Here is an 11,600-nt window from a genome sequence, read left to right as displayed (position 1 = left end):
TACAATATCAGTGACAGAAAGTAATCGAGACATTGGTCAATACGAGTCTTTGCCAATATAGCAAGAAAATTTAGCGCTAAAACATGCAGGATCCAGATGGTTTAGCCACAAAAGCAAACGACAAAGCAATGCATTACAGCACTTACCTCTTCACTTGACACACCTGTTGAATTGGTGCTACAGTGTGGTTTACATCCATGGACTCCATTTTAAATAGCTGACAGTTACAGGCCACCATAGCTCAACAGGAAGTGACTGGGGTAGGGGCTCTGTTGATCAGTAAGATTTGTTTCCTACAGAGGCCAATACATGCTAATTTACAAGAAACTTGTGTTACAAGAAAGCATAATGAATGTTTCAAGAATATATTTCAAGAATATAGGATTATCTAAAATACATCATGTCACATGTCAATGTTCTGTTGTAAGAGCTATTCTGGCCTGTTAATATAAAGCCTTAATAACAAAAACATGAATTTAAAAAATAGTGAATGAAATTTACATTCATGTTGACACCACAGTGGTCTAACTTCAGTGGAGTTATACTACATGCTATTTGCGATAAAAATTACAGCCTTTTTTCCTATTTAACTGAAACAGTACCAACTACTAATGTAACTGCAACAATTACAAGAGCTCAACTTTGTTTGTCAGCCACATTTCTATATTGAACTACAGGAACATACTTCTTATTATACCAGGTCTCTTATTGCATTCAGTGAAACAGCAGCATTAACTTTACAGTCTACAATAGTGCACCAAATGACAAGTTTAACATGATAACATAACTTGAAAAGGTGTGATTTTAAGTAATTTTAGGTGCAAGAGACAGGCAGAGCCCAGCAACATCTGATTACTGGGATACGCGATTTTGTGTTACACACCAACTTTGCTAAGATCCTAGGCAAAAGACTTCCAAAACACTTACAGTACCACATAAATAAATAATTGTATCACATAATCTAAATAAAAATTGTATCATAATTTAAATTTAAAAAAAACAATGACAAATTTTCTCTCAGTTACACAATACACAGGACACCAGCAGCTGACCAGAACTTGTTTAGCTCTGACTGTTAACAGCTATTTAATCACTTCACAATCTATCTTCAAGTGTTTGGCATTTACCATTCAGGTGTATTACTGTAATACCCCAAATGATTCATGAGTAATGGTCATTCCCATTAATCCTGATTCAAATGCTAAAAGTTTTTGGAGTCATATAGAGACTTTCTTTTCCCGTGTGAGTGTGTGGCTGCTGTGGTCTTCACTGTCCCTCCACTGTTCGTGCTGCTGCACTGGAACATTTCCATTACAAAAGATGCTTATTTCTTCAACACGTTCAGTCTCTGTCTTTGGTTTCGTTGAGCTGGAAATCACATTTGCCAGACAGTTAGAGACATGAAATAGCAGCATTCATTCACTGGTATAATCATGATTCTTATTAGATCATCTGTTCAGAAACAGATAATTTACCAGTTTTCTGGGATAAGGCAGAGTGTGCGATACAGGTCTGCTGTGGACGATGATGTGAGGGGTGCGCATCTGGGCAAGGGGGAGGATGTGTCAGACGGGCATTTGACAAGCTTTTCTGGAGCTGACACTGTACTCTGCTCTGATGCAGCTGTAATGATGAAGAAACATTATTGATCCTAATCAGGAAATTGACTTACTGATCGCTAAATAAAGAACATACAGTGGGGTAAGAGAATAAAATTCCAATATAAAATAAATATAACCTAAATAAATAATTACAGTACAAACAAAGTTAAACCGTTATACTGCATTACAGTAACAGTATAATAGGACTGTGCCTTGCATATTGTTAAGTCTACTGATTACCTATCACTAAAGTCTATTCAACAACACATCTAAGTGAAGGACAAGACACTCACATATTTGAAAGGCACTTTTTGACTTTGACATCTTAGGTTTCTTTGAGTCAGCAAATGGACTCAAGTTTAGAAACTGGTGTTTGAGCCACACTGCACGATCCTCCTCAAAGGCCTTCCTCTGCAAGTTTAATCAGATACAAGTTAAGACTAGTCAGAGCAGCTAAATCCAACACAAAGATATGAGCCTATAATAATAATAATAATGATAAGTTTATATAGCGCCTTTCACAAACCCAAGGACGCTTTACAGAGGGAAAAAAGAGTCATATTGGCACTTACTTGAATTCTATTTTAAACACATTTTTGGAAAAGTTTTGTTCTCTTTTAATCACCTCATGGCTCAGTCTGATGGCTGCTTCAGTGAAGTTCCTCCTCTCCCTCTCAAAGTTCTTTCTCTGTTCCTCTAGCGTCTTCCACTCCTCTTTTAGGCGGTCTTTCTCCTGCAGCATGAAGCAGTCATTCAGCAGGGATGCTGTCTCCTCATCACATGGAGAGCTCAGCTGCTGCTACGATTACAGAAAGAACAGGTTTGTTTTGGTAAGGTTTTATAAGAATGACAACTATTCAATTTGAATCCCAAAAATGTCAGCTTAAATCCAGTCTTACTTGCAAGAGGAGCTGTTGTGTTTGAATAAAGTCTTTACACTGCTGGATCTCCAGCTTTAGTCTGTCCATCTCCTCCTCATGAGTCTCTTGGGAAACAGCATCAGTGTTTTTACTCTCACCCATCTGTGCCAAAGATGCTGAACAAACAACCCAGAAAATTCAGTTTTACAACTGTATTTACATCCATCTGATCTGTATTGCTGCTGAAAGCAAATACAGATCCAGTCTGTAATGTTAATGGAAAAATAATTTTCTCCATGTACTGTATTAGTTGTTTCCATACAACAGTTGAATATGGTAACAGTTGTATCCAACATATTACGGTTTCATTATTTCAGTTTTTCCCGACTGATGCCTTCAGTACATTATTTATGCATTATTTGGTTGTCCTGACAGTTCTTCTGAAGTTTTCCTCGTTCTTTGGTCTTGGTCTCTTTTTTCAGATTAATGGTACAAATAAGCAGGAAAAAAATAAGACACTTGTTTCAAGTGTTTTTTCTGAAATCCTTATGTGTAACAAAGTCACACTCCTTTATGGATTGAGGTCAAACAGTGACTTCATGATGTGTGATCACTACCTTGACTGTCCAGCGTTTCAACGTGGCTCTTGAGTCGTCTCCACTGGAGGCGAATACTATTTGTCAGCTTCTCCCGGGCGTGAACACAAAACAGCTCTACACTTTCCTTACTGGAATCAAACACTTCCTCTTCCTCCTCTGAGTCAGCCTAGCAGAAAAATGACAGTATTTGTCTATTGTTAACACACCTAGCAAACATGTCTCAAAGACTAAATAGCAAGGCATGGAGATAATTATCAGCTGTCAGTCAAGTATTAGCAATTTTAGCTGTGGTTTTATGTTTGTGTGCCACTGTATTAATGAATACTGTTAATAAAGAGAAACAAAAGTCCTCTTGTCCAACCTGTATCACACCATGTTCATGTTTGTCCCCTTTCAGAGGTGTTTTCCTTGTGCTTAGAATGGAGACAATGTCTTTTTTCATCTGCTGCAACACTTTCCTCAACTCTGCATTTTCAAGCATCAGTTCCCTCTGTCGGTTGTCATAGTCACTCAGCAGAGCCTTATACATCTCTCCCTCATGCCTTAGGATGAGAGAGACAATTCAGAAATTATAACCTGACACAAGTCACATTTTCACAGGACAGTTATCATCCAGGATTAACAGCGCAGCCATTGTTTGAAGCCTACATTCCTGAAAATCTGTTGTACAGTGTCATGCAGAAAACTGTGAAAGGGGATGATTTTTTTATTTACAAAATTACTAAATGTTTCTTTTGAAACAAAGTTCATAGAGTTATACCAACTAGACAAAAAGCCATAAGAAGTGACCCCTACTTTGCCTCTGTCTTTTCAGTTTTCCAAAGGCTTCTCTTCCCATCAGCTCGTCCAATGTTGTTCAATACATCAATGGCTGAAAGCAAAATAACAAATGTAGAGATTAGAAGAGTCTATAGGGCATGTACATATTCATATTGTGTATAAACAAGTTGGTTTAATTTAAAAATGTTAAATGTTGGTGCAAAGAGGAAGTCTTTTCTATTTAACCTTGTTTCTTCTCCTTTTTGTCAACTAAAAGCTGATTGAGTCGCTCCTTCAGTTTGTGAAATTCTCTTTCTTTCCTTTTCATCTCATGATTGTACTGGCTGGCCCGGCTTGCAATTATGTTCTGAAGTTTTTGCACCTGGCAAAGGGAACAAAACAACTTGTTACTGTTTAAATAGATGTGTTTCTTCCCCATGAGACAAAAAAGAGCTTTCTGTGAATTCTTTCTTTGTGTTCTGTGGCAGAAATGCTTGACAAAGTACCTCTTCTTTTTCATTCTTCAGGCAGTTCTGCAAGCTCTTCACTTTCAACTGTAGCTGTCGCTCTCTCTCAAGCAGTCCGGTGTTTTCCCTTTTAGAAAGTTCAAGCTGCTCCTATGATAACAAAGTAACAAGGAAAGAGATAACAAATGGTAATTTTGTATTTTATGAACGTAGTCAAATACAACTTTATTAAGTGAATTCAGTTTACAGTATTGACAGAAGCAGCAGAACTCTTAATAGTTTTGATTCCACGACCTTTCACCAGTTGTGGCAATAAATCTTACTATAGGCAATGCTATATGATTTTTTTATTTAAATACAGAATTTTTTCAACAGAGATATTCACGATCCAATAATCTCAGATGCAAGTGCGTTGGAAAGTATCACTTCAGTCGAGAGAAAAGATGATGTGATAATGTGATGGATTGTAAATCTGTCACTGTCAAATACTGAGACCCTCCCCACAGGAGAATAACTGTCCTACACCTGTGCACACAGAATGGTCGTTGCACTGTCTATTTAAGATCAGTGTTGTAACAATTGTTTAATACTCTTGACAAAAGTTCAGAGAGACAGAAACATTAGTATGACCATTAAATTATGATGCTGAGGAACAGCAGAGTGTGGGATCTTCTTTTCTTAAGACTGATTTAAATTAGGGCCGGGACGCGATTAAAAAAAATTAATCTAATTAATTAGAGGCTTTATAATTAATTAATCGAAATTAATCGTATTTTAACCGCATATAAATATTTGACCTGAGAACAGTGAGAAGTAATTTTTTCACATGGATTTTTAGTATCATTGAATAATGACTGAATACATAAGCTTAAGCAACACAAATATTGTTTATTTTTGTTCAAGTCCAACAGACCAGTGCAATTTTTGCCATTAAGTGTAGCAATAGCATATTTAGAAATATAGTACATTTCAGAAATTAGCTAGCTACCACACTAGCGTCCATGCTAGCTGCTATATGTTTTGCATTGAGATGATACTTGAGGCTCGATGTGCTGCGGTGATATGCGAATTCCTTGTTGCATAGCTTGCACACAACCATGCTCTTATCCACACTCCCATCCACGGGGCCAACCAAAGCGGTGTCATCAGCTACTTTCATGTTCACTGTGGTTTGTTGTTGTCTGAACTACGCTTGTTAGAAAGCCCACATTGTTTTGAGTGATATTTAGATTCACTCAATCGCACAATTGTTTATAGTCTGTTTGCATAATAGGTTTCATTTGTCCTACGTTATTGAATGCAGCTGAGTTTTACCGACGTTCTTGAACGCACCACACCTGTGCAATTCTCCTTCTCCATACGCTAGAGAGCTGACGTTTTTTCCCTTGCCTTTTAAAGCAGATAACTCCGTACATCTGTATCCGTGTTCTTTAATCGGGACACACTCACCATACCTTGCCACTCTAAACCAGTTAACTTCCTGGATACCCCCACTATCTCCTTTTTAACGCTAGTTGGTGCTCCAGTATAATCGGTCCGCCTGAAACTCATCCAGTGAGAAACGTTCCGCGGTGCAAAAATAAGTGTGATTAAAATGCGTCCATTTTTTTAACGCGGTAATTATTGTGTAATTAATTAATCTTAATTAACGCGTTAAAGTCCCGGCCCTAATTTAAATACAGAATAAATACAGAGAAATCACTTGGTTAAAGAGTTACTGTACTTTTAGCCGGGTGCTGGTGAGCTGCAGACAGTCCAAATTGCTGCTTAACTTAAGCTGCTCCACTTCCATGTTTTCCAAAGTGCGGAGGCCCCTGTGGTGCAGCTGAATCAGGTCATACATGCAATTTAGCACAGCCACAACATTCAATTCTAAGTTGCTGCCCAACTCCGTCCAAACTGTTGGAAGGCCCAGAGATGACACCTCCTATAAAAGCAAGAGTAAAGAAAGGAAAAAGATATGGAGCACTAGATCAGTTTCGATCATCAAACATGTTACATGTTTGAAACAACATATAAAAACATGTAAATTGCACATGTCCACATGCATTTACAGATCAACAAATGTACTTATAACACTTCACAGAAATGTATGACGGTACTCACTTGACTGATGTGTGATAGACATTCTTGCACGTTGTGCTCTGTGCAGAAGGTACTGTGCATGTAGGAATTCTTGTGCAGTGCCAGCGATGATTGGCTGAACCTCCTCAAGGGGGTTGTTCTACATTCAACAGAGCTGCGGCGAATGTCCTTGACTGGGAAAAAAATGTCTATTAAATGCATGCAGTACATAGGCCTAATTCACAGCACAAAATGGTGTTCTGTCCCATCAGCAGTGGCATGTAAAAAACTGAGCAACATTCAAGTTAAGAAAATTAAGTGATTTTTTTCCTTTTGAGAGAAATTGAGGATACTATTTGCAAATGAACTATGATTAGCATTCATCAGTTATTTGTGTCAGTTTACCCTGTTTATTACACACAAGACACGAAACAGAGCACAAAACAGCAGTCAACATTACACACAGTAACCTACATAAAGCCAAAGTCACGTTTAAGAATATTGTTCAGTTTGCTCTTCTCTCTGAGACATGTTAAGGTGTTGCATGCTACAGTTATGCTCATAGATTTTAAAGTTTTGTATACGGCAAGCCAAATACAAAAAGAAACTGTTGAATGTTTAATTTGTATTGCTCAAAGGTTTGAAAATCAACACTCACCCAGCGAGGACTCTGGCATTGTTGCAGTGCAGCCTTCAGGCTACGTGTCTGGATCATGTACTACATGTGCAGGATACACAAATCTCACTACAAGATCCACCTACGCAGTCTGCTCCTGAAATAGAGGGTCAGATTAGCAGCGCCTATTCAACATAGTCTGGATTATAAGACACGGGACACACAGCGCTGAGGGATGGAAACACAGAGCAACCGAAGTGACAGAAAGTGAGGATAACAGATTCTCATTAATTTATTACAGGCAACGAGCTAAACAATGGGCACACAGTTTACTCATAGCCATCATGTAGACTTTTTAAAATCTTTTATTAAAATGTATGTTTATTCTGAAATAATTTGACAAGGTGAATTACGATTATTGTATTGTTGTTGTACTACACTATTGTCACTGCAGGCTGAACACTTAACAGGTTACAAGTTGAGACCATGCCAGCATCTTATCCCAACGCTCTTATCATCAGCTGATCAAACTAATCCCTTACAGGCAGGATGGTGATTTGTCTGCAAAGAAACACAATCACAAACACAGACATTTTCCTGTAGGAGAAACACCTGTGATAGAAAGGTACACATACACTGTATACAGATATTACTTTAAAGTTTTGTATTTACAATACTTCATCGCATTTCAGCAAGCATAGGGTGACAAGAAGCTATATTTTAAAATGTATTTAAAAATTTCTTATGAGGAATATTTTTATTAACGTAATGCTTCATGCATTTTAACCACAAGAATGCTGTGATTCATCAACTCAGCAGACCTACCCTTTGGTTTTAGCGGTACTTAAGCTTTGTGGCAGTAGGCTTGCCATCTGTCTCACCAGACTGATTAACAAACCTACACCCAGCTTAGTCTCAACAAGTGTTAACCTTTAGTCATTCATCGGACTTCAAATTCAGAAATAATATAAAATCTCCCAAATTAAATTATAAAGTAAGTGTTTGCTGGATGTCTATTTAGGTGTCGGAGTCATGAATGTATGGAAAGAAAAATTGCTCTTTAATTCGAGTGACATTATTTAGACCAGACACATGATTGCTTGATGGGATCTAGAGAGACAGACTCATGCTTACATTCAGATCTAGTCAAAACTACTGCAACAAAAGCAGCAGTCCTGAAAAAAAAAACATTCATGAAGCCTATAATGCTCAGTTTGCCAGTTTATCATTTTCAGTCCACTCTCACTGATAATGGGGTGAGCAAAATATCCCAAAAACCTCAGTATAACGCAGTAAAATTAAATAGTACCACACATTGTAGTTGTGTAATATAGCAGGTGTAATATATGACATACTGCACCCGATGCCCCATAGTTTATACTCATTGACTTCAATGGCTGTTCAATAAAAAAATGTACTGCCTAACTTTTACCAATACATGAATTTTCCCACGAGACGAGAGAAGGCACTTGAATTGTGCTTTGGTTATATACAAAACTAACCCTTGGGGACTCGTATATGGTGCACCTAATCGCTCACAGCAAACAGAGGCTCAAATCCTGCACGCCTGCACTAAGAACTAATAAAAAGAGAAGTGAGGAGTCAATGCAGTAACTTATAGGTTGTTTTGACTTGCAGTGAGCTGGAAGAACTCACCTCTGTAGTGACGGACTATATACAATTTTTGCGGGCCCAGAAAAAACCCATTGAGGTTTTTCCAAATGATGAAAACTATTTTGTAACAGAAAAAGTAGTTAAAAAGAAAATGACTTTAGAAGACGTGAATGTGGCCTAAATGAAAGTTGAAGAGTAATGATATGAGACAGGCATGGCAGGGTCTGTACACAATGATAGGGAAAGAGAAGAAGAAAAGACGTGTTAGTAATAACGGGGATGATCTACCACTACCAACGGGCAGATAACTACAAATATTTGGGGAAACAAGAGAAAAGTCTGCACACTGCAGCTCCCAATGCAGGTATCACCAACGCTGGTGATATCCTAATAAATACCTGCATTGGGAGCTGCAGTGTGCAGCCTTTTCTCTTTTTTTTCATTTGTTGTTTGGTCCAGCACCTGTTTAATTCGTATTCTGGATGTGACGATCCACCTCAAACTTTTTTACAAATATTTGGGAAAAATAATAGCTGCTAGACTGTCATTCTAACACAGATTTTATCAATAAGAAATATCTGGAGCATCAATATCTTATGTGTAAACTGAGGCAGTTTAGAGCATACATGCCTGATATTTTTCATCATCAGTGAATAATAAAAACAAACTGCATAACACAGTCTATATGTCCACTAAGATTGTTGGACAACAGTAACATTGTTTGACAATGACCTGCAAGTCCAGAATAGTGAGGAAAGGGCAGGCGATTATTAGAGATGTATATCAGCATATATGAGCCGTAACCATCCGGCAGACAGTATAGAGTACCATCTCTCTGAAGTGCTGAATAAACTGTGAAAAAACAATAACTGAACCCCTGTGTGTGAGGATGCTGCACCTTATAATATGTGTTGCATTTTTGTAATATGTTCCGTACAGGTCTGTGATTATGCTGAGGTGTCCTGTTGTTTGTTTGTGGTGTTGTTGTTGTTGTTGTTGCTATTGTGGTTCTCTGTTAATCCGACGATTGATCTAGGACTAATCAACATCTATCTATCAATTACAGCCTCCAAAATGGCTATAAAATCTACACCTCTCAAAGTCATTTTCCACATAGTTTATACATTTAAGGATAGATTCACAAATGTTCATAGATGCATTTTTAAATACATTCTTGCACAGCAGGAGGGCTCTAGATTTTGTCCTAAATCACTTACACTATAAGTGCATTATGAGGAGTGATTAAAGCAAAAAAAAAACTATTTCAGTGCTTATTTATTTGGGCACTTGACGTGAAAAATTGCGAACCCATTCTTTAAAGCCTTCCTGAGGCTAGAGTTTATTGCAGAACTGTAGTATTAGATTGCATTACTTTTGCCTAACTGCCCCTTATAAACTGGCATACATTTAAATAAATAATTAATATATATATAAAATAATTTATAAAAGGTTGCTATTTCTATACAGTGCATTTGAGTGCACTTGAAAAGAGAATGTAACATGTAGCATTAAAGCAGGGTTGTCAAACATAAGGACCACCAAGGGGTCCAATCCGGCCCACTGGATAACTTTGCAAAGTATGAAAATCACATGAAAAGTATGAAAAGTAATTCCACTGGAGGTTTTTCCACTCTGATCAGAAAATAATTCTCTGAAAAAACATGAATACATATTGTCCTAAGAGATAAAACTGATGAAAGATATTAAGATTTTTAACAAAAATGTGAACGTTTGGCTGAAGCAAAATACTAAAACTTTGTGTTGTAAAGCTATGTTTTGTAAATAGATGATTTATTATAGTAAATTTATACATAATATATATATTTTTGTATATCATTGTACAATGGTTTTACTGGTCTTGAGATCGAATTGGGTTGTTTAATGTGGCCCTTGAACTAAAATGAGTTGCCAGCCCTGCTTTAAAGTGTGCTCAGACTGACATCTGAACACCTGTCATTGCTACGATTAACCAGGACAGAAACACTTAAAGCTAACAGTCTAGTGTGAGAGACAAACGCAGTAGTCTGTAAAGTGTATGTAACAACAACTTGTATATTTAGCTAATTCCAGGTTCAATGATCACTGATTATGTTTTGTTAACACCCCCCCCCCCCCCCCAAAAAAAAAAAAGGCGATGGTTGTGTGTGTCTTAAAAAAAGCTGTCGGTGTCGGTGGAGTAACGTTACCCAAACTGACATTGAAGCCGCTCGGCTGGCTGCCTTAGTAGCCGAACAAGTTCACTATTCACAAGAGCTGAGGTTTGAAATGTTTGCTTTGTGAAGAAGCAAGTAACACAAATATTTTTAATACTTACGAAACGTGACAGTTTATAATATCTTCCAAACTGCTCCTCGCCTCACGGTAGAAGCTCCAGAGCCATGTCTGTCCAGAATGACAGTACACACGGCTGCACGCAAACCAAACAGCAAGCTAATTGGCTGACTCGTTGTCTAGCAACCAAAGACGGCTCTATTTGATTGGCTCTTGATTGCAGTGCACTTTAAGTGTTCTCAACCCCAAATAATTTTTAAATCACTGTTCAAATGATGCTTCAAAAGCTTCCTAAGGAGAAATAGTTTTTACCTTAATTATATTTCACATTTACTTTGTGAAATTGTTAAAATGTGTTACTTTTGGTATTATGACCATAACGTTTAACACTGTGATTAAGAAAAATAGTTATTTCTGTATTTACTGTCTGTGGTATGTGTTCAGATAGTACTAGCATAAGACACTTTTAAATGACTGCTTCACAATTTCGTAAGTCTGTCCTGAAACAATAGTCAGGTGTCCAAGTGAACATTGAAATAGGTTTTTCTTGCTGTAATCATTCATACTGTTCATTAGAGACTCCCTTCATAATGTTCTTGCAATGAAAGTAAGTGATGGGGGGCAAAATCCACAAGCATTTTTCTGTGCAAAAATGTATTTTAAAGATTACGTTACAGTCCTTTTAGAGCCAAGTCCCTCCTTTTGTTACTATATTTCCACCACAGCTCAACAGGGAAACTCTGTCCAAG

The 11,600-nt window shown here is 37.5% G+C and overlaps 1 protein-coding gene across 3 annotated transcripts; it reads right to left on the bottom strand.

Annotated features, from left to right (window-relative positions):
* Positions 1–351: 351 nt before the first annotated feature.
* On the bottom strand, positions 352–10,952 carry LOC133984360 (afadin- and alpha-actinin-binding protein-like). 3 transcript variants are annotated; one of them, XM_062423639.1, is made up of 14 exons: positions 10,895–10,952; positions 7,009–7,123; positions 6,393–6,544; positions 6,010–6,213; positions 4,326–4,436; positions 4,066–4,201; positions 3,856–3,931; positions 3,422–3,602; positions 3,079–3,226; positions 2,501–2,637; positions 2,227–2,400; positions 1,895–2,012; positions 1,476–1,623; positions 352–1,368 (listed from the first exon to the last, which is right to left on the bottom strand). In XM_062423639.1, the coding sequence occupies exons 2-14, from the start codon at positions 7,025–7,027 to the stop codon at positions 1,218–1,220; spliced, it is 1,755 nt and encodes a 584-aa protein (XP_062279623.1). In that variant the 5' UTR covers positions 7,028–7,123; positions 10,895–10,952; the 3' UTR covers positions 352–1,217. The 3 variants fall into 3 exon arrangements, with proteins under 3 accessions (XP_062279623.1, XP_062279624.1, XP_062279625.1); XM_062423640.1 differs by having other exon boundaries at positions 2,227–2,397; XM_062423641.1 differs by lacking the exons at positions 6,010–6,213; positions 6,393–6,544; positions 7,009–7,123; positions 10,895–10,952 and adding an exon at positions 5,624–5,814.
* Between the last annotated feature and the right edge of the window lie 648 nt (positions 10,953–11,600).

The sequence above is a fragment of the Scomber scombrus genome, chromosome 8 (assembly GCF_963691925.1).
Source record: "Scomber scombrus chromosome 8, fScoSco1.1, whole genome shotgun sequence".
Classification (NCBI taxonomy): domain Eukaryota; kingdom Metazoa; phylum Chordata; class Actinopteri; order Scombriformes; family Scombridae; genus Scomber; species Scomber scombrus.
The sequence above is the reverse complement of the archived record's forward strand: the minus strand, read 5'-3'. Positions and strand labels throughout refer to the sequence as shown.